Genomic DNA, 27798 nt, shown 5'->3' with positions numbered 1-27798 from the left:
TGTGCTGTATTATTATTATTTTGTTTATTAAAAACGCTAATAACAAATGCCTTCAATAAGCGTCAACCCCTCGAACAACTACTTCGGCATGGCAGCTGCAATGTCCTCTTTTTTTTTTTTTTTTCGTTTCTACACTGTCGTCCTGCGCATTTGTTTGCCTGTTAACCCCGACCTCGTCAATCATTCATCTCTCGACTAATCAGAGCAATTGATCATAATAAATGTTATAGCAATAAATCCATAATAAAAATTAGCGTTGCCCTAATTGGCCAACTCCACGAGCATTCAGACTGTGGTCTGTAGAACTTTTCCTTACGACTTCTGCGCCTCTTATTATTGTCCTTTACAAGTTATCATCGCGACAATTAGCGTTAGTGCCTCCACTTCTTGCCCCTATCTTTGACAGCAGTATCAAGGCTGCGTTGAAACGCTGTGTTCTCAGGGGCAACAATTAATTAATTCGACTAAATAACGACTCAGTAGTGTAATATAACTACTAACAATTTCATGTATGACTTATAACGGTAACCAACTTTACTAGAATGACGTTTTGCTTCGAACGTTTTTACGGACGCGCGAAATAACACTAATTGGGATAGATGCGTCTCGCGATATCATGGGGTGCGCGGCAACAGCTCTGCAGGCACTAGCGCGCGTTTTTGGCATTGGGCCAAGCTGTTTAGGTCTCGTACAATTCGCGCTTATTCCTTGGCCTGCAAATACGACACGAATGTCGGCATTATACGCGATGTGACAGCGACCTTCACCTACCTTTGTGTTCTTCAAATAATATTGATTGACCGTAAGTAGTATTACATTATTCCGGTGTCAAATGCAGGTGAAGAAACACGCCTGTGAGAATCGGTAATATTCACGTATATATATATATGATTATTATTTCTTTTAACCAGTGTATCTTATTCTTCATTGTAGATCGATTCCCTTCTCCACGATGCTCATCAACGTATCGGTCATTTTTCTTCTGTAACTTGTTGATACTTACCGAGGTTTACCCTCTTTGTCCAATTTGTAACATGCCCTTATTGTTCCATTTTCAAATTCTTCGTACGTCCGTTTTTATAATCATTTGATCATCATTACTATTACCGTGAACCCCTCCATCTCCTTGCCGCGCAGTCACCGTCATCATTACATATACCGCAGTGACTGTTATAATTGGACTTGTAGCAGAATTAATACACAGATGTTGTGTTTTCCTTATAGTTTCGTCCTCCTGTCCTTTCTAGGACAATGTACTTTTCAGAATTTGTTTTCTTTTTTAGTTCTGAATTCCCATCCTGTATGTTTCATCAAGATCTATTTTGCTTCGATCCAGTTTTCATTAACCTTTCAGGTTACTCATATCAGTTTATTATTATCTGAATACTTTTATAGACATCATCACAATGATCATTCATAGTATAATCGTCATCAATGTATCACCATATAGCAATAATCAGTCATCCACCAGGCGACCTCCTTGACGATGCCCAGCAGATGTCGGGTCAACAGACTCCCAGTACGGCAGCTACAGCGTTTAACCATTCACGATTTCTCGTCTCCCAGCATACAACAATACTGTATCTATTCTACATTAGCCACGCTCACAGATAGATAGCCATGTGTTACTGCTCCCCTTTTCATTTAGATCGCATGCTATCTCAGTTAAAGGGGGTGAATCTAATTGTGTGTTCTGTTTGAGATATTCAAACGTATCCAATGTATATCAGTGAATGTTTCTTCGTCTGAAAGTAGGACGCTGCCGTACAGGTAGCCTAATTTAGAAAGCTTCACAAACGATAGAAGGCTACGCAATATACACAAAATACACAATGATGTAACCCGGGCTATACAAACCTCTGCTAGCTCATCCCACCACCGTTGCTCTACGGCCATAGACGGCACGAGGTCAGCCGATACGGGTGCTTTAATGGAAATATCAGGTTGTAATAGGTGAATCAAAACGGTGCCCATAGAGACAGCGAACCAGCCTATGAGAAAGGCACATATCAGTAAATCCGAATGAGTCGAACAAAATAAGCGGGCAATTAATATGCTACAGAGGAATGTATGTCCTGTTGTTGAAGTAAAGGGGCTCCAGAGGACGTTTGGGTTGTGAATCTTAAGTACCGTATACAATTATAAACGAAGTCACTCAACACGATGCCAACTTCAAGTAAAAAATTGTGCTACTATCCACAACTTAGATCGTGAAGTTGCACCCAGCGACTAAATGACAGATACTATCTGGCGAGTGCTCATCAGTCTAATCTACATAGGTTTTTACCGGAAAAAAATACCCGATTTGAATTGAGTTTAATTAGGATAGGCTTTGGCGGTTGGTTGCAGGCCGATCACCCAGTGGTGCTTATCGCGCTCATACTGAAAGTGTCGAGAAGTTCTTCAGTTCTTTTAGTTTGCGTGCCTGCCTATCAGTCGGTTAGCCCTTGTCTCCTCCAAGCGCTGTGCATACTGAACTCTACGAAGGCAACTTAGAATCACTCCTTCAGATTTTCCATGACCTGTCGACCTCGCAGCTTCATAGTATTTCAACCTTCCGTCTTCTCCATTTCAACGTCACACGGCTACCTTCAGATACTGCCGTTGTAATTTCGGCAGTTCCGTTTTTCTGACCGCGCCAGCGGTGAAGCCCATAGCCAGTTGGCTGGCAATTCGGATAATATCATTTTCTTCTATTAGATATATTATAGTTCTTCCATTGCAAGTGTTTCATCATTACTCTTATACAGTTGACAAGATTACAGGGTAACCCGTGAGAATTAGCAGCACATATTAATCATGTCATCGGCGAGACAGCAGTCAATTGATTTATCAACATTATACAACAGCAGCAAATGATTTACAGACACTAATTGGCCTTGTAGTTCCAGTAACGCCACTGTTTCTAAAATTGTCTTTATGATTTGTTATTACTATCGCTCTGTCATCTACCTTCATCATGATGTCATTACTTGATGCAATAGTGAACTCGATATATAGATTTAACACGACATGTATTGTTTTAGGAGCCGTTTCGTCTCTTGTCATCCGTTAGTTTGCTTTCCCATCGAATAAGATTAGAATGAAGTGCAATCATTATGCGAGTGTCGGGTCGGAGGCACGGTACCGGGCACTTCATCACTATTGATATCACCACCCATTTAACTCGTCATCATCTTCGCTTTTCCTCCTCACCGTCGTCGTCGTCGTTGTCGTTCAACGCTCGTGCCGCCCTATATCGTCGACGCTATGCACACATATATATAATTTGAGCCAACGACCGGCAAGTTTGATACCACCAGCATCATCTAACATATATATATATATATATATATATATATATATATATATATATATCCATATAGTACTATAATCCTTGTTATTAATATTACTATAGCTATGTGTCGGAGTGGCCCTTTATTTCTTGCCATTTTTCGTCAGGCTCCCATTCCACGAACCTTCCTTACCTATAAATCTACTTTGATTGTCCGACAATTATTCTTTATCGCCACCAATATCGTTAGGTAACGCCCGATCCCGTACCATGTATGTCGCCGACACTGCAGAGTAACCTCAGTAACTCGCTGAGCCTCTGGTGTTTAGTCAATGACGCGCTGCAATAAACCCTAACTTTCATACCAACGCAGCATTTACCTTTTAAGATCACGCTCGGATGCGATTAAGCTCCGACCCGACACGCCTTTAGGAGATACTGAGAGAACACGGTTCAGAAATAGGTGAGCTGCTATAACGACCACGAACGTTTCTAGTATTTAGTGGCCCACACCTATAATGCCGACAACGAGTTAAGATATAATGATATATAATATTATTCTAACAGTCACCTTGATAGTGTGCATCATGCGTATGCCTTCTGCATAATTCAGTCAACGCAAAGAACTAAGCAAGTATGTCATACTGCAAGATACAACGTCAACACAAACCCTTCTGGAAGTCAAGCAGTTTGTTAGCACCACTCAATGAAAAGTTACTGTTCGATGTTAAGTATAAAATCAAGTAAGCTTAACTAGTCAGATTGCATGAAACGATGACGGGTTGAATAATTTATAGAAGCGAATTTCCGTGGGGTGTTCAGGTGATCTGACAGCCGGCAGTATCGATTTTCTTTACAGCAGTTGTGCAAGTGGAATTTAGGGATGCGTGATGGTCTAGGTTCGAATCCGGACGTAGACCGTTTTTGTTTTGTGCTAGCTATCACCCGTCTGAAGCATTATGGTTGAAGTACCAGGCGTGGACCTTAAAACATTTTGTCTTACTTGCAATTTAATTGCGACTTAAACTCACTCACGTGTTATGTATATTGGACACTACAAAAAAGCTAACATCAGCAGTATTTAGAAAACAACCGTTCGACGCCAATGAATGCGCCAGATCGTTAATAGCAAATCTGATTTAATTAACATATAACTATTTATTTCGAAACGAAGCGAGCCATGCTGTTTTTTTTTGCTTAGTTCCGTATATTACTGTTGTTCATAGAGAATACTATGATTTTTTCCTTACAATCGCACGCTTTGTTTACCAGATCAGCACGCCAGCACAAACATGACGAAGGAAGTAATTATCCATTTGCGTTGCGGATTGGCCCTGGGCATGAGTAGTACATGTTATATTTATAATGTCAAACAAAAATTACTGGTTGTTCTTTGTTCTCTAAGGTAACTATTTCGTTGTTTATATAAATTTCAAATAGTGTGTTCTATTTGATGAAACCTTTTCTCTTTCTCCGTATTCATTTCTCCATTGTCTGTCACGCTACCATCGTTCGAACCTATATCTGTTATTTTTACAGAATACACATTTTGTCTATTTGTTGTTGTGACTGTAGTAGGGGTGACTTGATCGTCGTTCTTATTACCAGCACGATCATTAACGGACTATAGGAGCTTCTGTGCCGTGTCAGCGGTAGTAGAAGTTGTAGTTGTTATTACCTCAGGGGGGGGGCTTGCATTAAGCTATCCCCAAAGGTGTGCCGACAATTTCTTATAGTGATAGTGATAATTGTATGGTACAAATAATAGCGGTCACCATTTGATTATTCTCATCATCATCTCATGAACGGATTCCTGTTACAATATTATAGTTGTCGTATTGATTACCCCTCAAGCAGCTGCATGCTGATGATGGAGAACTGTACAGCGGATATTAATGTGGTCAGTTAGTTTCATAATTCTTATTTTTATCATTTTAATCATTGATCTAGTAGATTCGCCGATATCGGCAACAACTGGGATTCAACGAGAATATTATAGAGCGGGAAGGAAAGGGAAAGGTAGGGCTAGAAGTATACAGCATGCGCGAACCTCACAGATTCGTCTTCTTCATCATCAAATGAAGATCATCTCGGCGACCGCTAAGTATCCTCAGCAGTCATCACAATGCTCTATTAGCATTTTTCAACGAGAAAGCATTTAATCAGTCACGCGCTTGTTTTTCTGTTATTATAACTACTGTCATTCATTCATTCATTCATTCATTGAACCCTCACTCATTCGGGTAGTGAGTCAATCAGATCTGAGCACATCTTAACATGAAAAAGTGGGCTATGGCGACATTCAATGCGCACTACGGATATCGACCGGGTCATTTGCGACAGTCCACGTTACTGCAGTTCTCATCGTGTATATTTTCATACCGCCATAGACAGGTAGAAGCCCTTAACCTGTGAGCTATGTTAATATATTTAGAATAGCGTCAAATGACCTTGTTTTTGACTTTTTTGGTGAAAACAATGAGAATCGTGCAAAGTGTGAGAAAAGAGGATACCGTGTACGTTCGCATAGGACCCGAGGTGCGGTAGCACTCTAGCGAAATAGCAAGGCTCTCGCTTAAGGGCGTCATTTTTTAAGCGCCTTTCCGTCTCCCATAGCCGTCCGTGTTGTTTTTCCCGCAGGTTTCATTTTTATATCGGAGAATGGATGACTAGCCGGCAATAAATATGCCAGATATGGCGTATAAATGTAGATAGGGTTGATCAGACCTGTTAATCGGAGTCTGTAGGCCACGCAGCAGCTTATCGATGGAATAGTCGTCTAACTACTTGCGATCCATGAGAGGCTAAGTAGCGCTTAAAGGTGTATTTATAACTTGATACTGCGCTCTAGTTTTTATTAGTATCCTGTTATCTTCTGTTATCTCTCATCTCTTATGCGTTTTTTGTCATTATTTCGTCATTCTGAAGGTCAATCAGGCCACGATCTACTGATCGCACCGCAGACGGCCAGCAAATCGGTTGCTGTGCTAGAAACTTTACAGGCCATCACTTTAAACTAGCAACCTGTCGATAACGAGTGGAGATCAGGGAGCAGCGAAGCCGCCGCACGCGCGTTCGGTAAGGCTCCTCCTTTTCATTGCTTCTTGGTGCTGTTTTTACTGTACCCCCCCCCCCCCCCCATTGTGACATATAGCTGCTGCATATTTGTCCTTGTTTCCATTTGCTCCACCCTATTTGTGTTCCTGATTGGTCTTAATTGTATTGCATTTGAAGTGCTCCCTTCCGTTAACGAGCAGTATTTTCTCTTTGTACCTCGAGTGCATATTACACTGTCAGCTCTAGAAGTCTGTCTCAGATGAAATTTCTTTGTTGCCATCATTGTTAACATCCTATCACGATAGAAGGACGGGCGCCAAAGGTAGATGGTGGCAATAACGAGCAATAGCAAAACGCTGTTGCAGGTATAGCAGCCAATATCATACATCTGTTTCGATGCGTTTTTCGGGCGAGGGCGCCACCGTCGACAACGTGAGTGGCGCGGTAAGCGAATTGAGATCGGGCGCACACTCCGACTCACCATCGCCCGCACTCGAACACGACCAACAGTCCGCCTCGATCGACCTACAAGTAATGCTTGCCTAAAACAAAGTCAAAGAGCAAGCGAACAGTTAGTACCGGGAACGACACGCTAGTCGACATTAAACACTGCAAAAAACCTTTGGCGTTGTAATTACCGCATAGGATGTTTGTTTGTTTTTTTGTCTTTAACACGTTTAGTGACGCCAAGTAAAATATTTCATAAGTACGAAATTAATGCTGCATTGTGTTTTCGCTTGATTTGTGTTTGATAATAGTCTGGAAGGGACGTTTGTTTGTGGGGTATATACTCGGATGTGAAATTAGCGCGAAAAGAGACTCACAAGTCGATGTCGATTCGTAGGCGAGGTGGCAGTAGGGCCAATACTGTCGGGATTGTTGAGGGAGCCGAGCGTGGCGGCAGTGGCACTCGCCTGGTGGAACAGCCGCGCGTGTTGCTGCTGGAGCTGCAGCGAGCCTCGATGTGAGGGCGATTCGCCCGTACCACCTCCACTGGGGGAGCCCACCCCGTCCGTGGCCCCCGTCGTTTTATCGGCGGACCCGGTCGGCCCGGGCAGATATGGACACGAGGTGACGTGTGAGAAATTGTGCGCGCCGTGCATCTCCTCTTGGTCTGTCTCTCGGTGGTAGAAATAATTGAAGTTGGACACGATCACAGGAACGGGCAGAGCAATTGTGAGCACTCCCGCGATTGCGCACAGTGAACCCACCACCTGTTCCGCCGGTGCAAATAATGAGCGTGTCGTAGCAGCGGGAATTAATGAGTATGGCGAACAAAATGAACAGAACAGAAAAAGTTCAGGGTTCTAGACAGTTAGTAACTGCAGATGATGTATAGCTTTGGGATAGGAAAATCAGAAACCGTCATTGACAACGTATCGTCAGCTTCTGATCAATCCGGCACATCGTACACACACACACATATATTGACGCTTTTTTATAGGCTTAAGATGCAGAGCATGACAAATAACCCTATTTACTGGTAGAATTAGAACTCTTATCGAGAAAGCCAATAGTGCCCCACTTTCGGCACTGGAAGAATTGTATTTTAATCATAGCTTTGCAGGGATACGTTTCGAAGAGACAAGGACACGCCTCAATGAGTTTTGTCGCCCTATAAAGAAACAACTCGCTTGAGGTATATTGGGTGCTTAAAAAGAAAAACCTCACTTATTGGACCTCTTCTTTGTATTATTTATTGAGCTAGAATTATAACATTAATATAAGCTAGAATAAGAATAAGCTAGAAGAAAAAGGGCCACACTACTACTAGCCATATTACTACTAGCGAACCCTCGCTGCAAATCGAACTTGCTGACTACGTATATAGCTTTATCTAACCCTCTTCCGACTCATGCAACTTGGTTATCTTCTAAAATAATCGTTTATTTAAAATTTAAGCTAAATTTGTTTGCGAGTGCTATATTATATTTGTAAGAGCCATTAAATACCTTGCCTAAATATACACTAAACGAAATATCTATGCGTCCATGCGGTTGTAGAAGTCACGACATAGCCGTGACACACAACATACGTACAAAACTTACAACGCAAAAAGTACTTGTAATACTATCTCATTATTATCATTACATAAGATTACAGTTGTTGTGATGAATTGCAGAAGATCAACTTACACAGTCAGTTGAAGACATTCGAGATTTCCCAGGTCATTGTGAAAGATAACGTCAAAGGGATCTTGTCTGTTTTTGGTCGTAATCTTCCTTATTATTCAAACCTCGTCGTTGGGAAGACTAACTGTAGTATTTTCTATCGGCCAGAAGGTTAGCTATGGAAATTATGCTCTAAATAGCTAACTTGCTAACTTACTACCTTTTTTGTTTATAAAGGAAAAACATACGAACCTTGCCCCAGACACCAACGGGTCTCATATCTCCATATCCCACTGTGGTCATTGTGACCACTGCCCACCAGAACGCGTCCGGAATGCTCTTAAAGTACGACCTCTCTGAATCGGCTTCGGCGTAGTAAACAGCCGACGAAAACAGTATTACACCTGTAAACGATTGACCAAGATACCCATCACGACCTATATGAACGTGACTGGAACCTATACTTTTCAGGCTCACACACAGTAGCAAAACAGTCTAAACATAAAATGCATATATATTCCCTAATTTGTTTTAAATGTTCCAATTTAATTTTTGCGATAAAAATAGTTAAGGTATTTTGTGAACTACCTTAATAAAGATATATGTGTGTCATACAGTATATGATAGAACGGAGTTGGTTGAAGTTAGAGCTAAAATGTGTAACGTGGGGCCAAATATGAACGCCGATATCAAACTTTATCATGCTATGAGTAAGATAAAATGAAAAACTAGCACTGTTGTTTTTAAGCAATAGGTCTAAGAAAAGCTTAAACTGAACCTACTTACAGTTACTTCGATATAGGAAGCGGACATTTGCAACCACTTTAGAGGCTCATAGACACCCCAATCCATGGGAAAGTCTTAAGACAGGCACAATCGTATATAAGGTCAAAACCCGTGACAAGAAAAGCCCTCTACCCATATTTAGAAAACAAAAACCGAAAAATATGCAAAAACATCTAGTTCGTTATGAACTGTCTCCAAATCATCCTAGTTTACAATTACATTATTCCATTTACGTGAAACAAAAAGATCTCGGCTGTCCTTGAGTTAATGTTCTTTAAAAGAAATTGTTCAGCAACTAGAGCAACGCTTAGCAAGCTTAAAGCGTTCTTTGTAAGCAAAATCTGTGTATCTTCGACTGAAAACAAAACATCTTGTACTCACCTATAAATAGGAAAAATATGAGTAGTCCTAACTCTCTCATGGAAGCCTTCAGGGTCCGGCCCAGGATCTGCAGACCTTTGGAGTGGCGCGAAAGTTTGAATATGCGAAACACTCGAACAAGACGGATAACCCGAAGGATGGCCAACGACATGGCTTGGTTTGACGACTTGTCACCAGGTGGCAGCAGTGAGGGACCTTCCCGTTCACGAGCGATCACCGTACCTAAAATTGAAGAACATTACGTCAGACATTGGCTTAGTTGCTAGGACAACCAGGCTAAAACCCAATCCAGCTATTTCTGTAAGTTGGAATTAAAGGTAATAAATCAACACAGTATGTCTGCATGGCGATTTAAAAAACGAAATGTTTGTATGATGTATGTTCCCGGATAACGTCATTGTCAAATAATTTGGGTCTATTGCATCTAAATACGTAGCACGTGCGGTACCAACGCCTACACAAAGTCGTGCATAGTGCGATCATCCAAATTCCATTACCCCTCAATCTGCACGCACTCTGCTTTTGAACACATGTTAACTCCGGATAAAAAATTTAGTCGTTTACATAGCTTGTTCTACAGCGTTTCATGAATGTAGATCGTTCCATCGTACTACATTTATAACCATTAACGCTTATATTGTATATCAAATTTGCTTTCTCCCTCTAGTGAATTTGGCTGGTTTAATGTTACTTAATGGCTACTCGAAGTGACTGCACTGTTATTAAATTGTTAACTGGCGTCGTGTTCATAGAATAAAATGAACCAGTCAGAGGTCTGACCAACAATCAAAAGAGGATCTAAGACTAGCATCGTACCTAGGGGCACTAGCAGCGGCTTACCGAAGGCCGCAGCGAAACGTAGAAAAGGCTCCAGCCAGTAAGCGGTCCCACAAGAGTCAATATGCGTTCTTTACACAGTATCTTAATAACATTAGGCAAGAACTTATTGTTACCTGTCTTAATGTTTCCTACTGCCTAGCCGTATGTCCAAGCACTTGGGTACTCCGTCGGACGTTGGTTTCTCTAATGGAGCTCACAATTAACATATCTAAGATGCAGCTAAAAACCAACCGTTTAGTTCCGACGCCAGAACATCCGAAAGCATACATGCTAGAACAAATACCATTAGCATTTTCCTTGTATCTAATAGAGGAGCTTATAATCGGTGATCGAAAGCGAGAACTTGTAGGAATTGGCTTCCAAAGCTAATTACCCCTTTAGCTGGTGCAATTACCGTATGTAAGTTAGGTGAAAGAATAAAAAAACAGCGATGAAGATGGCTGTCAGAGGAAGAAAGTATCTATCTAGGTTTTTTTTTTTTTAATTAAAAAAAATCAAACTACAAGAAAATTAACAATTGACAACAAAAGAATTTCTATAGGAGTTGATTGAGGCAGTTCAAAGTAAAGCGCGAAAAAAAGATTGTTGAAGAAGCACAATTACGCTGTTCTCAATTAGAACATCGAGTTCCGACGTTTGCGAATCGTCCAGCGCCGAACTTGATGTTGAAAAAAGAGGAACGAAGCGATCATTGAAAAGGACGGAATTCTGCTTTCAAGCTAAGGAAAGTAACAATATATCATTGAGAAATTTGCTAGAAACATTACCGCCACGATGAGCGGTTCGGGAGTTTTCACCTGGAGATATCGAAAACATGATATGATAGAGTAGAATACGAAGATACGGGAAGGACTTCTTTTTCAAAAAACTAGTGTGCCAATTACACGGAGATGAAACGGCATACATTTTACTGGATTAATAGGTCTGATGCACGTTCAATTCGGAGCAGCGATACTGAGGCTGTATAGCTTCACCGAAAAAGCTGAATGAGGTGTGCAGCGCAGCGCAGCGCAGCTACTACACGATATTAACCTTTGATTGAGCATAAATACTCAGAAGCAGTATGGAGCAGAGAGATACTAGATCGAAAAAACTACGTGTTGATGTAATGAGCTTCGAAACCTTAATTTAACGATCGAGTAGAGATTTCAGGTGGTAAAGAAACTAGTTTAGAACTGAGCTCATTGGGGTACGTGTTAGCAGAACAACCAAGAATAGGTGTTAGTTCGAGGTAGTTCCACGAAACGTACCGCCACGACCATAACCAGAACATAAAAAAAAACACGGAAAAGATCATGCAGCGGTTTTGCCAACGCGTCTTATCTTAATGCAGTTAAACAATGGATAGCTCAGGTTTAGGCCAGGAGCCAAAAGCAAAGCGCTGACCTCGCCTACACGATTACCATCCCTTTCAGTTTAGTTATAACGGTTAGGCATTTTGTATATATAAAAAAATTTTGAGAATAAAAAATGTTTATTTAGATGTGCACCTAGGCTTTTCACAGAAAATTTATTTAAAATAATTATTTGCTGTTTACAGACATACAATGTTGGGGATTATATACGGCTAACTTGAGATAATAATGTTACAAGAATTATCGACTTAGTACATTTTGTTTACATTAAAGAAACATCACAAATAACTACAGAATAATCTCTTAAATCCTTTAGGGTAGGTATCCCCGTAACCTTTCAGTTGTTGACAACACTAAGAATATGGCTTCATATTTCTTTAATATTGTTTCACCTTTGTAATCATATATTATCATATATAGAAGTGCTAACGTGTATAGGGTGGATACAATGTATTGTTAAGCTTCTATCGCACTAAACTTACTTCAAGGGAACCACACTATCTTCGTTCAACTTCCAAATATAATCCTCTAAGCACGAAAAATAAAAATATAGAGCTTATTATGTAGAGTAATGTAGATTCTCTATCGCCACTGATTCGATCGATTGATTGTTACCTATATTTTCGCCGCTCTTAGCCAATGCAGTACGTTTAGCAATATATTTAAATGCATATTTCTCACGAAGACGATGGTGCACGCCCACAGACTCATTCAATCTTTTGCCTATCTGATATTTCCCTGTCATAATTACTGTATGCGTACGTCTTTCGGAAAGTAAAAGAACAGAAAAAATCGGCGATGAAATAAAAGCAAAGAAAAAAAAAAAAAGCGAGAAAAGATAGCAAGGGCGAAGCGAATGGCAGCTGGATGGCCAACTGAACGTGGTGAAACTAGAAGGCCTATTATCAATACCGCAGTATTCAACGTTTTCCGTGCTCAACCTATTTAGCCTGCGACCTGAGCTTGTCTACTACTACTGACACCTGTGAGCTGTAGTGGCAACCTGGCAACAGCCATCTATAGGTGGACCTTGGTAAACTGACATCAGTTCATCCAGTCTTACTGGGTATCACTGTTGCCTCGCGCATCGCAAACGGGGCCGGTAGCGGTGCCTTATAGTCTGCAAATAACAGATCTTAGCAGAGTGCCTCCTTAGAGATTACACTGGCATTCGTTGGTTCGCTCTTTGCTACTTGCCTGCCAGTAATGGATAAGTCAGGCTGTTCTCTACTGTTCGTCTATCAAGCTTGTCTCTGTTTGATACGCTTTCTTGCATTGACAAAGGCAAACTGACAGGAAAGCGCTGGAACGAGCTGCAACGATGCTAGTCCAAGATCACATAAGTGCCCGTTTTGAGGCAGCGGCGTTACTAAGTCCGCTGTTGATGCCAAACTCGGACAACGCATTGATATAGCACACGATCATCCCCAAGTCACTAACCGAGTAATATCGATCGACGTGAGCTCGACACGACTCGTTTAGAATAGTATTTTATGTCGACTATAACTGAAAGGACCGCGCGGTTTGCCCTATTTACAGGTCCAAACGTATTTGTGTTAAGGGTTTTTATTAACTCAAATCCGTTGCGTGTGCTACGAATAAGGTTTGAGTTGGGTAAAAATGTTGCTTTAAAATGATGACTGCACTCTTATTCAGTGAAAGGAATGGATGAATAAAAAGACGACGACAGTTGGAATCCAAATCGCACAAATTGGACAGATCACGATAACGCAAATTGCGTAGATATGGCCGCTTGAAGACCTTAACAGCTCGTTATCATTCGTGTGAAGATGAAGACTTGCAATAAGAACGAACATTGAATACAAGGTCTCCGACGCGAAACGTTTCCGACGTAATGGCGTTGTCAGTTTCAAAATTTCGATCAATATATAATATGTAAGTTTTGAGAAAATATTTTTTTTTATACTCGTTGCATTCGTTTGCTGTGTTTGTGTACGCGCCAAATACAATCGCCAGAGCTGGAGAGCTTTCGGGTAGACGTAATTATCGATGCAAACAAGTGAAGTTCAATGCAAACAATCGATGGCCTATAAAAACTGCGTGAAATGTATATCAAAACTAGACCTAATGTAATGCGAAGCACACTGAAGCCACAAGTGCAGCATACCGCCATTATCGGCCCTTTCAACATATAGTAATAACGATAACAATAAGATAGCATAGACTCTATTATAAAAACAACTGTGCTTATCAGGTGTCCTGGATCTGGTAGGAGCACGGCGGTATGTTCTGAAACTTCACGTCCATAGGCAGAATTGCAAAACGCAACTACAAAAAAGGCGTCTTTTTGCTAATGTCTACGTAAAAAGGTAACATAAATACAATATAACACTGGCGCTATTGCGGCGTTTGGCCTACGATAAGATATTCAGACGTTGCCAATGAAATCCTCAACATGTTTAGCTTCGCGTGAATCATCAGATGACTCTACTAATCTGTTTTGTCTACGTTAGTTATATATTGTATTTAAAATTTTTCTAACAGTTCGGTGGAAAAGGATGGTCGTTTTTGAGAGCTAAGGAGCAAACGTTGCGCTAGCATTGGTTAATGTCTTTGTGATATAAGCTTAAAAACTAGGTCGCATATTATTATATACTCTTAAGAAAAATAGATAGTATATGAGCTATTATAAATACAGATAAATCAAGCTATGTATTAGCGCATGAATGACGTACTGTAGAAGGGCCCTCAAAGATGCTGTGAAAATATTCATAAAATGTTGAAATTACATAGTACGCTCTAAGTGCTCTCGTATACTGTCCCGAAGTGCAATACATCGAAGCCACGGCTTACCTAGTGTGATAAAGTAGGGAATGATGGCAATTAAATCGATGCTGTTCATGACGTCTTTGAAGAACGCGAACTTGCACGGGCAGGCGGAGAATCTGACAGCCAATTCAAATGTGAACCAGACGATACAACATGTCTCAATAAGAAAAAATGGCTCGGTGAGTTTGGGTACTTCGTCCTCGACCACGCGAGTCTTGTTTCCGGCGACGGCGAACATCCTGTAGTGTTTGAACTCTGGCAGCGTCTCGAGGCAGAAAATGACGATCGAAAGCAGGATCACGACCACAGAGATGATGGCCACCACACGTGCGGCTTGTGAGCTCTCTGGATATTCAAATAATAACCTGGGAGGGTACATACGAAACAGTAATAACAGAAAGAATTGTCTGACACGCAGGATTGAAACAGGGTAGAAAACGGCCGACGTCACTGCCATCGCCTTATGATGTATTCATTTGCTCCTATCAGTATGCTAGTAGCTCTTATGCGTATAATATTTTAGCACATCGCGGACTGTTACTACAGTGCTAAGGCTGTTTGTTACCACTATAACTAGGACGACTCTCGCTGAACGGCATAATTTATTCTGAGAGGTTGTTAACGACATTATTAAATACGATTTAATAATAGGTGTAGACTTTCTTGGCATTATCGGAAGTATGTACTTCATTTCAAGCTACAATACGCATCTATTGGAATCTACAAGCCATCACAGAGAAATAGGCTTGCGTAAACGAGAAAACTGCTGGACCAAGGGCACTCGTATGCATGTTTTAACGTGCAGGAAAGATATTTGCTAGGACGACTTTTATCACTGGCGAGTTATACACCTTTTTTCCGTCATCCCTCCTAGCTACCTATTTCGCAAGTGCCTTGGCCAGACACGCCTTTATAAATCTGCACAGGTTATCCGACCTTAGGGGACGCAAACATTTGACAGCAGACATGAACATCAACACGGGACGTGGTTGGCTGTAGCACAACTCCAGGAAAGACGGTTAGAATATCTAGCAGCTGTAGGCTATGTGAGTCACTTAAGTGCAGTGTTTATGCTCTGCTAGACTATATTCGGTAGGGGCTACCGGCATAAAACAGAAAATCGGTATTTTTTGGAGCTGGCCATTACTTTAAGGAAACCGAGAGGCAGAAACGATGAAGGCCCATGTCAACACATTCATTCTCATAAAGATACTCCGTTGCTCGCGCAGAATTTCCCCAGCAACCATGGAATGTGGCAGCTACGTATTTCTAAACTATGCGTAATGAAAGGAAAGAAGCCTGCAATTGTTGCAGCTGCTTCAGCTTCTCCTATCAGAATACCGTCTACACGGGTCAGCAAGTGGATAGTCACTGTAATCTGAGTCGGTAACTTACCACATTTTTCTCTGGAACTCGTTGGCGGGCAGGGGCCGCTCCTCTTCCTTGATGAATCCCTCGTCCTCGCGGAACTTGTTGAACGCTCCCTCCCCGAGCTCGTAGAACTTGATCTCTTCGGCGAACACGTCCAGCGGCACACTCACCTAAAACAAATATCCATTTGCCTATCTTTCAGTCCAACGGATTCTCTGAGAAATGCAAAAAAGTAAGTTTGAAGGAAGGAACAATGAAAACGAAATATTCGTACTGCATAGGACGTTAAAATACTAATTTACCGTATCACAATGGAGCACCAGAAGCAGATGGGTGAGGGAGCCAAGAAACGGCACAGGTACGAACAATTCCGCCTTTGAAACTCTTGATTAATTCACAATGACTAAAACATCCTTGCTCAAACAGTGGGTACGACTCGAGCTACTTGCCTTTGAATAATATTCAGTGGCACTAGGGGATTATAATGTAAGTCAGGAGAAGTTTATAATCTCTCCTGATTTACGGAATGTTGCAAGTTACTAGTCAGAATAATAAACGCCGAGGCAAAATACCATTTCCCATTTGAAGAATTTTAAAAAAACAATGTTGACTAATTAGAAAAATACGTACCGGCCTTCTGAGCCGACCGCCGCTTTGGTAGTAGTACAGGATAGCATCAAACGATGGCCTATTTCGGTCGAAGAAGTATTCATTGCGTAGCGGATCGTAGTAGCGAATCCGCCGCCGCGCATCGCCTGAAAAGATTCGTTCAGAATATGAGAACGGGGAGTGAACTCATTCATTTGGTCATTTAAGTTCGCGGTGAACTCGCTCGGAATAAAAGAAAAAACGCTGATTCAAGTGATCCAGATAAGTCAATTATACGAATACTCCTGTAGTCGTCGCGATTATGGAAGGGCCATCCTATTATCTATGAGTCCTTCAACTAGCAAATATTCGAGGCCTTTGTAGAGTGTCAAAGATCTGCTGAATACTGCTATTGTTTAAAAGATAACCTCTACCGAGGCCTCACCTCACATTGAGATAAGCCATGATGGTCGAAATTTCCATTGCTAAACCAGGTCAAAATGGAAGAACATCAATTCCTAAAATCGGTCATTGGCAGGCGCTTTCTGCTTTTTACGGTATGAAAGCTGCCACTATCGCGTGACCTATGTCTTATATACCCTACACAATTTTCCATCCCCATCAACGTCCATTTCAATGGAATGTTTAAGGTGATTTAAAGCCCGATCGTCGTCTACTCTGCTGAGAGGTAAACTGCTCCTATACGTGCTGTTGTTTGGCATACCGCCACCCCAATTAGCAGTGTGCGTCGTGAAGACAGCATTAAAAAGGTCGTATGGGCTAACCAGGGCCCGAATACGTAACTACTGACAAGAAGAGCCTGTGTACCAAAGGGCGTTCATTACCGATGGGGCCCATGGTTTACCTAGCGGATGAATAGCCTGCATGCCTGCTGAGGGCAGGAATCGGGAAATGAGATGATAACGAAGCTCGTCAAAAAAGAAGAGTACGTTCAAGGGGACGTTGGTTTTAAACCTGGGATGGCATAGTCTTCTGTAGCGCTGAAGGACGTATTCCTTAGTATATAGCATATAGCACGTCATAGATAGACGAAAACGATCACATGCCCCTTCTAACTTAAACCCACAAGAACTAGATGGTACACAATGGGCGGTACTAAGATACCCCAATTTTTATAGCATACACTGTACAATATATGTAATAGCTGGTTCTTATTAGGCGTGTGCTGTCACAGAACTTACCTAAAAGAGTGTCCGGGAATTGTTTTAGAGTCCTGAGCTGGGTTTCGAAGCGAAGGCCGGATACGTTAATAGTGACCCTCTCGCAAAGTGAGTGGTCGTGAGGGATGGGCTCGAAATTGCCTTCTGAGATTCCTCCGGTACCTACAGTGCCCCCGCCTCCTCCGTTTCCGGGAGCTTGCTGATAGAAGCCCTGATTCGCTTCGCCCGCTTGGATATCGGTGCCCTGGTCACACCCTTCTGTCGAGCCGACTATTTTGGGCGGCGACCTATAATAACAAATTCAGCAGAAAGACGAACCAAATCCATAAGATCTTTTCTTGCAATTCACGCTAGTCGTACATATTCAAATAATCGCAGGCTAAGTATAGTTGTTTTAAGAAGGTCTATTAATCATGCTTTTACAGAACCAAGGTGCAGTGATTATAATACATAATGACAAGCTGGAAAACATATATATATATATATATATATATATATATATATATATAGGAAGCGATGTCCTAAAGTTGATTTTTATATTAGCATTACATAACTCTAGTTTCCGAAAGAAAGTTTATTTATATTCAATTATAACCATATAAATATTGCAATATAATATCATAAAATATTGTAGATTCGAAGAACTCAACAAAAAACTTTTTCCTCGTTCTAAACAACGGTTTGCTATGTTAATAATGAAGGGCAATATATTAATCACGCCTTGCCCATACGCAATTTTTTGGTGGTATCTGAACGGGAAAATCAGGCCTAACGTAATTCAGTTATATACACATTCGACATCCTCATTACTTGCCGAATTGAAAGCCATTATGGCCAGTTGTCACAAGTGCCATTTTCAGGCCACTTTTGGCTAAAAAAAAGTTTGGACTGGAGCAGAAACACTTTTTGGTAGCTACCAGAGGCGAGGTCTGACGTTTTTAGTTGCCTAAACTGTAACAATAAGCTTGCTTGTTTTCTAATGTAAACTACGAAAGACTTTTTTTTTCTAATCCCTAAGCCTGCCTCCGCCTTAGATATTAGAAAAGCTAAATATCTCCAAGTAGCATCATTTTCAATTAATAGATCATCATAATCACGTCGAGAACGACGCGCCTTTCTCCTTATTCCATTAAGTCGATGACATGTCTCATAAATCGAGACGAATTTGAGAGTATCTGTCGTTAACCAAAAACGTTTTTCAATAAACAAGCTAAAAATATCACTGTGAATGTCTTTGGCATCATTCTTGATACAATCAAAGATGGCAACAAGGTGTTACTTGTTCACGCTGCTCCCATCAGCGTTAACTATTTCCATTAGCGCAGAACCTCAACTGCACACTCATTTCGTCGGTTGGCGCTATCAGGCCATCACACCTCGCATGGCGCGAATCGCGCGTCCTAGTGAATTGCCATGTGGTCCGTGGCCGTTCTACGCTGACTAGCGACAGTCGACAATGTAAAAAAACAGCTTCCATGACGCTGAATACATGGTCGAACCGAACAACATCCTAAAAGCTATTCTAAGCAGAGATACTAGCAGCAGAGGCGTCGTCGTTGAGGGCCATGTGATTTCTTTGCTCAGAATTGTTTTGAATTGAACGCCCCGCGGAGCTGAACGAGACAACGATGGAACAGGAGACAGTAGATCGACTGATTCACGGAGCCCTCGAAATCACGACCTCTTCTTTTTTTTCTAATCGTTCCCTACCTTACTACCCTTTATCAAGGACCTCCCACTCACCCTCTTTGTATTCCGCGCCCTCTGCAGTCATCGTTTTTAGCCGTTACTCCTATCGGGCATAGCTTAGGTTCTTTGCTAGAAACTCAAAAAGCCTATTATGGTGACGGTTTATATAACAGACTGGGTATAGTGCAGCACTGTGATGTATGCACACGAACATATATCAGCGTTCATGCCGAGCGAGCACACTCATTTAAGATCGGTAAATCATTCAGGACCAGTAAACATTCCTTAGGTACACAGAGGTTGGTAAATAGTAAGGGTTGTTGAAAGAAAACGCTTGTAAAATAAGGACACTATAGAACAGAGACGTGAAAATGTGAGCAAACAGGACCACACGTACTTCTTGTTGTGATCGGACCAGCTGGTTTGTAGGTGATGCGTGACATTGGTACGCTCCGGGACACGCTGTTCCGAGGAGCCACCACCGCCCCCGTAAGCCGTGCTAACGCGGAACATCCAGACGTCGACGGCCGCCTCATAGCAGCAGCAACAGAGTACTTCAATAAGCGCAACTCTCGATGCTGCCACGCGGAGCGCTACGTACGCGGACCTTAACGCGCTTATAAGTTTGTTATTGGCAAATGGACATATAGTTACATCAATGTCCGAATCGTTGCGGAATTGATATAGCAGATTTCTGGCTTTGCCTGTTTATGATCTCTGACTGGCTTGGAAGAGTTTTCAGGTTCTGAATTTAACAATTTGAATTTAATTAACATGAATTTAATTAGACAATAGCAAAATGTTCGCTGAGTAAAAGAAGCAGCGTTCCTGTTCAGTCTATAGAATCACCGGCATTGTAACGATCGAACAAATGCTTTCCCCGCTTTGTTTCCCCGCATATACTTTCCCCGCATATACTAGAAATAAAACTAATTCTACCTTTTCAGCCCAACTATGACAGGCGTCAATAACTTCTCGTGGCCCGTCTCTATCACTATGTCGCAACACAGACCTGCAGTTCCGTCAATTTCTTTTATGGTATAAATGATTAACGCACACAATTCTTTATGACAAAGCCATACGCAGCAGCGTCACCGTCACCGTCACCATCACTCTCCTACGACGAGGTGAACAGCTTCGCAGTAACGTGACGTACATGGACGGTTCCTCACACTTTCGTATCCTTGCATATGAACACTCAGGAAAATATCGGCCACTTCTATACGACGAGTTGCTTTCGGCAGCACTTCGGACTAGAAGCAGACGCTGTGCTTAGTTCTTTAAAAGCGTTTCACCGTCAATGATAGCTTTAAAAGTAGACACATTACGTGATGATAAAGGCGAACGAGAATAGATAAAAGGTATCCAAACGCAGTTCTATGAAAGCACGAGGAAAATCAATTTGAAGAACCTAAGGAATGATCGCAGTGAAAGTCGGTGTCACCCCAAACATGAGCTTCCGTCTACTACCCAGCACCACACAAGTCTTTCGAGTAAAGGTTCTTGTTGTTTTTGTTGACGTGATTGCCACATTGTTCACATGTTGCATATGCCGAAAGGTTTGCACATGTATTCAATATCAAATTCATCCAATCGCACGCAGGTGCCGCCCGCCCCTCGAGCTGGTTCAAGTGGAAACATTTGTGAATCCCGACCAGGCAAACAAGAAGGCTATGTTAGGATTGTGATTTTGTGCGTCCTATTGCTTGTTATTGTCCTTCCTTCATGCTGGCAACGTTCCTTTCCTCTTGTTGCAATCGTTGTTGGCATTTTCCTCGTTATGTCTATTATTCCTTTCTTCTGCCCGTACGACAACAAAAACACCACACAGAAAAAGAAGATGGTGGCGGCGATACTTTTGTTATTCTCGCTACGATGACGCTCGTAGTGGTGCTGGCGTGCGACCAGGCAGCAGCGCAGCATGCGCCGGAGAGGGGCAAAACACGTTGTTTCATAGCCTTTTTGGAGAAGGGCCCGCGCATTCGGTGGCCTTCAGCGTTAGCAGCGTGGTCATAGACGATAACGATGCTCGTAGTGGTACCAACTGCTTCTGTTGCGATTTCATCGGGGGCCCTGCGCTTTACTGTTGCTTTTTTCCTGTTGTCGACCGCCGTTGCCTGAACAAGTGACCAGCCATTTACCCCGGCCTGCTAAGGGCCAGCCCGCCTCTTTCCCAGCAGCAGCTACTGTGCGCGGGTACGCTCTTTGACGCCGGTTCTGTCTCGTTGTCATCGCGCAATGGCAATCGTATGAGAGTATCCAGTCAGACAAAGTAGACAGGCGCTAAGCAAGCCGCTTAGGCTAGCCTCATAACATGCACAAACACACAACGCGTACTGTAGTTGTGGCTGGCGTGGTCGATGGCTCTTTGAGCTAATTTTTAAAGGTCTTTTATATTGCTCATCATAGACACATAGCACCATAAAGTCAGCAGCAGCCACAGGTCCGGGACTCTATCGGTATACAATAGGCAGCCGATGCTGTGACTTGCGCAAGGGGAAAAGACACAGCAGATGTTAAATACCAACAGCAGGAACAACAACAACAACACTATAAATTAGCATTTTAGTCAGCGGTAATATGTTTGGAGTGGGATAGCTTTTCACCAGTGACCCGCTTGACCCAACAGCCTAACTTAACATCGTGTCCTGAAGCTGCAATTCGCAACTGAGTTATTGATAATGATAGCAATTGTGGGTCAGCAACAATATATTGTACGGGCAGTTTTGCGCGGTCATGTCTCTTTTTTATTAGATTGACCCCTGTGTACGTCGTTGAGTAGCTGCTAGTTCTTGTTGTGACAGCATAACCTACAATATACCAAGCAACTGCAGGCCTTAACTGCCGTTTCAGTATAAAGATGACGTTACATTAAAACTGTTATTGCTTCTATCCTGTTTTTTTTACATGTTCATACATTTGCCATATTTGTTGGTTGCTAATATGCATATCTCCGAATTTTCAATCGAAAACCCTTCGCAGGCCTCGAAACAAAGATACCTGTTTAGGACTTTTACAGAATTTAAAAGAAAAGAGTGGCGGTATAGCTGGAATTTTTTATTTCAATCGGCACACAGATGAGCGTGAACTTAGTTAAAAATAGCCATTTTCTAATAAATCGAGATCAGAAGTTATGGCATTTTACGCTACGTAAACGACTTTCTTTTTTGCCTCATTTAAAAAAATAACTCGTATTAGACTTTTTTTTTCAGGTGTGACAAAAGGGAAGACTTAATATAAAACGGGCACAAAGCGAGTGCGAAAGGTCTTATACTAAGCGCTGTTTGTGTGAAAACAAAGAGGAGTTTTACGAGTTCTAAAAACTGCAAGTTGACCGCAGTTCCATTATGAGACATCGCCAATCAGATTTAAATGCTGCACGGCGCTACTGCCGTTGATTATGTTTCATCGTTCGCCAAAAACCGTTTAAGAGGCTAATCGTAAACCCTCAGTTCAGGCTATTTGTTTGTACTTAATACTGTGCTATCTGCTTCAGTGGGTGCTAATTTCCTTACGTGTTTGCCTACGCACGCAGGCATATTTCCGGATAGTTTTAGGGTACCAGGGCAAAGTGTGAACAGGCGAAGTCGTCGCAAACGTCGATCACCCTGGTGGACGGACGGATAAGGACATGGTCTTCCGCATAATTCATGGTCATCTCGTTTCGTATTCAACTATACGCGGTGGCTAGCGATCAATCACGACAAGTTAGCAACCGGATATATACTGCTACTGTTGCTTGTCCGTCTTGTTCTTGAGCTCTCTTTGATCGCTTTACTATTCCTTGTATCAAGTAGACACTTCTACCCGTCTCGAGTCCGTGTTAAAGGCTATGTGGCCTTTTTATTGGTGTGTTCATTAAGCCCTAGCGTACCATGCTCTCTGACTCTTTACACGAAAAGTCTAGCAATAATCGTAACGCCGACGTGCTTCGCATTCATTGAGAACATTCCCAGAGACTCAGATAAAGCAAGTACGTAAAATATAGTATGTCCATGACCCTCACGTATACTGGTAAAAATTGAGCGTTTACTTCTGGTCGAATCATAGACGAAACACTGTAGGAAATTCTTGTTAGGAGACATTTACCAAGCTACATATATCGATAAGAAGGAGCCGCTATCGGCTGGGCAGTTCGAAAAGTACAGTGGACGTGAAGATGGTTTCTCGAATACTCAGGGATGTTTTAGAGGACAAAACGAAAATAGGACGGTCAGGCGCTCGGTGGACAAGAGGGGACGGGGTTAATTCCTGTTGGCTGAAGAAATACTCAGAAATTGAATCTTTACCTCATTGCTTTCTAGATGCTAATCCCCAATCTGACAATCTCTTCTTGTACGTCAGTATGTTCATTTTTACCGCGTCTGTGAATGCCGGGAAAGATAAAGGTGAAGGGAAACAAATCTTATTGAGTACTTCTTCTGGGAAAGACAAACCGACCGCCAGCGTTATCCAGCCACTGCTTCTCCTCGGCCGATTCGCATTTTGCTTCTGATGCCTCTACCATGAAAAAGCCTTCTACCTGCTTTCCAGCTTGGGAGCCTTGAGCTCTCTCCATGCGATCGCTAGCGACCGTACCTTAGAAGCGCCCAGCCGGTGCTGTGTAAGACTGCTTTTACCTTTTCGATCTGTTCCACCTTCGAATTCTCAATTCCCAGAACCTCCTCACTGCGCGTCTTCTGGATGCCAGTCGACGAACGAAACGCTTCTTCGTAGTATGTACTTTTGCTTCAACACAACGCTGCAATAGTTGCAGCACGTGGGATCGAAAGCGATCTTGTGCTCGTTAGGTCAAAAAAGCTAGGAGGGCCACCAAGGGAAAGTTGAGGTTGCGGGAAATGGAAAACCACGAATCGACAGCAAGGAGCGTCAAGCACTAAACGTGGGGCGAACTTAAAAGGTTGACTGGCTCCCGGGATGGGTGAGTGAGTCACTGTGCGGGCAACATGTGTGGCTAAGCTAAATTGGTAACTGAGTGGTTAAAAAATATTTGGGGTCGGTTTACTAGTTGTGCAGAAGGAAGTATTTTTAGGTAAGACAGTAACGAAGTAGTGGGGGCTTAGTTGGTGGGTAACCAATTGTGTGAGAGGGAAAGGTTATGTGGAGGGAGGGGGAGGAAATCATGAAGGCTTGTTGAAACTGACCAAATGGTGATTACACAGTCACATAGAATAACGTACCTATTTCTTTCGACGGTTTTGATGCCTTCGCCGGGTACGAACACGACGGTTGGCCCTTGTAACTTTCCGGCTTTGCCGCCGGATTGCTGGGCCTGTTGAATGCCGGGTTGATGGGAAGCGGCACCAGCTACAGCACCACCAGCGGCGATTACACCACCTGCTGCTGCTGCTGCTGCTGCTGCTGTGGCTGGTTGGGTCGCTGTTTGGCTGTTGGGCTTAAGTACGGGTGTGAGTCCCCATTTATCGGCGAATGTACCGTGGCTGGCGGATGGAGCGGCGGCGGACGACACTCGCCGCCGCCCGCCCGCGTTGTTGCCGACGTTCCAGCTTATCTTGAGGCTTTAGGGAGACCTCAGCTAGCGCGAGCAGTGCACGTCCGTTTGCTGCACTATTGTGACACGCAGCTGCCGCTGCTGCGGGTCCTACTGTTGCTGCTGCTGTTTGTTGCTCTGCACACGACGCGGGGAGCGCCCAGACGATCGCGGGCCGCTCAGCTCATCCACGCGGCACTACCTTGTAGCGCACCCACACCAGATACACGAACGTTCGAGTTTCCGACCAGTTTGTCGATAGACTTGAACAGCTTGGTACAGCAGCGGTTGAGGTTGCTGCTGTTGCTGTTGTTTGTATTCGTGCTGCTGGGCTTCTGGGGGTGTCGCTGGAAGCCGGAGCGGTCGAGGGCGGTCATCGGGGCTGAATAGCGACACCCTACAAGGGTTGGTTGCTTACAATGGCTTCGTTAGGAAGTTTTCAACAATACTGGCAGGCCAAGGAGAGCTTGTAATCGGAAGGTATCGGCTACCATTATCGGCCGACCAGTTTTTGTTGTGTCTTCTCGTTCTCATCTGTGAGTTCCTCCCATCGGATCCTGTCATTTATCTAATTCTAAGCCACTTCTTCCGCTTTTGCTCCCGTTGTCCAAAATGACGGTTCTGATATCTTTTTTTTTTTTTTTTTTTATTTGCATATCATTATAGGCGTCTTTCAACTTTCCTCTTTCTTATTTGCTGGCGTGTTCTTTTTCCAATTTTCTCAATGATCAACGTTTGATATTTTTTTAATGTACGCACAATACGCTCTATGCCACAATAACATCAAGCAATCGAATATTGGACGTTCGCTCAGTGTGTTTCTGTCTGGTTAAACGATGAATGGTCGTACAGTTCTACGCCGCGTGTCGTCCGAGGTAACGTTATAGCTATCTGGGTTCAACCTCTTCTGCCAACTCCGTAGAGAACAACGGGCGGACCGTTCGCATATATCTAGACACTTCCGGTGTCCGTCGTCTAGAAGTGTAGCCTTTACTAAATTTTAAGGTTCTTTTTCCATTTCCTCAACTTGGCACTATACTCATATATTACTACAAATGTCGTGTACCAATTATGTGCTGAAGATATCAATGTGGTGACGTCGTCATTTCTCTCGGGATGGAAATTGTATCAGTAGTTCTTTCGCTTGCTCGTCAATCAGTGTCTGTCTTTTCCCGCTGGTGTATTTTTCCGGATTCTGTTTGGGCAAAAGATGATTTCAGCTATTTCGCGATGAACGTTAGTGTAGCTTCTAAAACCTGGCTTCGGGTTGTGTCAGTGCTGGAGCAAAATGATGGTAGCTGGTTTACCCGATGCTTTTCTTTCGATTAGTTGCTTTTTCTTGGTATCTTCGGCTATCACTTAAGTGCGGTCGATAGCATCTTCGTACCCACAGTTGCTCTACGTGTTTAGAGTCCAACAACAAGATTATAAGTGCTGAAAGACACCTGCTTGTGTACAGGTGGCTTAAAAGCTGGTCGGTGAAAAATTTGCTTATAGTTCACACTAGGTGCGGTGATTGACTAGTTCGATCAGTCTCGTGTCCTTCTTCGTCCAATGCAATCGTATCGTTCAAATCTTCATACAAATAAGAAAAAATGGGAAAAACAACTATAGCGAAGCCTCTGCCTTCCTATAATGTTATGACACCTTTCGATACAACTGACTTTGGCTTCTTACCTGTCGCGAGTTTAACGAAGCTGCATCGTGAGTGGCGGGTTTGCCATTCTGTCTTTTGCAACTGGTAGGTGTCCCACGACGGCGCCATATAACGACTGCCACTATCGCTTATTAGCGGCGGGTGTACCGCAGACGTCTTTGTTTTGCCTTATTGACGCGGATCTTTATTTTGCTACATCAGCAATTGACGCTTTTCTCGAGATATTTTCGATTTCTCTAACTTCAACGATCTTTACTATTTGACGAAGATTTCTGGTTGTTCTTCTTTGTCCTTTCTCGGCCTTCTTCCGTCCTTTTTTCATCGTATGTTAGTATTTCTGCTTTCCCTATGATAGTTCTTTTTGCGCACGGTTTTCGCTCCTCGGTATATAGGAGACCAGTAGCGGAATACTACAACAAAGGAACGCTGTCGCCGACGTTACGGTTCGATTGGCTACAACGTCAGTCAGCTGTTGCAATTCCTCTACGAACTTCGCTTAAGAATTAGATACTGTATAATTTCGCGAATCAACGGCGTTAGACGATCGCGAAACCGCTGGGATATGGTTTGTCGTAGATATACATACGTATATATATACATATATATATATATATACATATGATGGCATAGCGTAAAATCTAAGGACTCGACTGGCCAAAACTGGTATTTCTCGTATAACGTGTAACAGAATTATAATCTAAATACTGAATATACGGAAACTAAAAACATTGGGTATCCCTAAATTAGCTCCAGACCATTTTGAGATGCGTGTGGTGTGTACCACAGGATATTTGTGGAAAAATGAATACAACCCATTGTGTCGAATTTCTTAAGAGGCTTCATATTGGTACGGCAATCAAATGCAGGCAATTTGGTTACTTGATAGCAACGCCAGACCTTATTGCCATGTATCCATCATTTTCTGGGTTGAGCAAAGGAATATTCAATTTTGGTTTCTACCCACTTATTCTCCTGATCGAAGCTTTACATGTCCTAAAAAAGGCAACTTGTGGGTAAGCGTAGCCCTCTATCGATTTTTATCGACAAACCATAGATAGATTACCTATTGGAACACGGAGACACGTAGCTCCCCAGAAATTGCCAAAGCACTAAGATAGGTGCGCGAAAAAAAAAGGAGAGTATCTCTAGCGCATACTAAATGTCGTTGTTCTAGTCTACTGAAATAGGCTCTACCTCTAGCACATACTAAAGGTCGCCATTCTAGTC

At 42.6% G+C, this 27798-nt stretch overlaps 1 protein-coding gene across 1 annotated transcript; it reads right to left on the bottom strand.

The window, feature by feature from the left end:
* Nucleotides 1-26679, bottom strand: Sh (Potassium voltage-gated channel protein Shaker). Its single transcript, XM_022810550.2, has 12 exons — nucleotides 26579-26679; nucleotides 25117-25311; nucleotides 24604-24942; nucleotides 19821-20039; nucleotides 17756-18021; nucleotides 16596-16720; nucleotides 15990-16135; nucleotides 14619-14959; nucleotides 9610-9831; nucleotides 8695-8846; nucleotides 7156-7545; nucleotides 1-6873 (listed from the first exon to the last, which is right to left on the bottom strand). The coding sequence occupies exons 1-12, from the start codon at nucleotides 26677-26679 to the stop codon at nucleotides 6712-6714; spliced, it is 2658 nt and encodes an 885-aa protein (XP_022666285.2). The 3' UTR covers nucleotides 1-6711.
* Nucleotides 26680-27798: the final 1119 nt, after the last annotated feature.

Source organism: Varroa destructor, unplaced genomic scaffold (assembly GCF_002443255.2).
Source record: "Varroa destructor unplaced genomic scaffold, Vdes_3.0 BEIS01000001.1, whole genome shotgun sequence".
Lineage (NCBI taxonomy): Eukaryota > Metazoa > Arthropoda > Arachnida > Mesostigmata > Varroidae > Varroa > Varroa destructor.
This window is presented reverse-complemented; position numbering and strand designations above follow the sequence as displayed.

Bases quoted from the DNA above. Each gene is read 5' to 3' on its own strand.
- Sh (XM_022810550.2), bottom strand. From the start codon at position 26,679: ATGGCGCCGTCGTGGGACACCTACCAGTTGCAAAAGACAGAATGGCAA. The intron at 9,832-14,618 runs GTAAGCCGTGGC...CTTCAATTTTAG, and splicing joins TCCCTACTTTATCACACTAG to GTACGGTGATCGCTCGTGAA. The intron at 6,874-7,155 runs GTGAGTCTCTTT...ACTTTGTTTTAG, and splicing joins CTACGAATCGACATCGACTT to GCAAGCATTACTTGTAGGTC.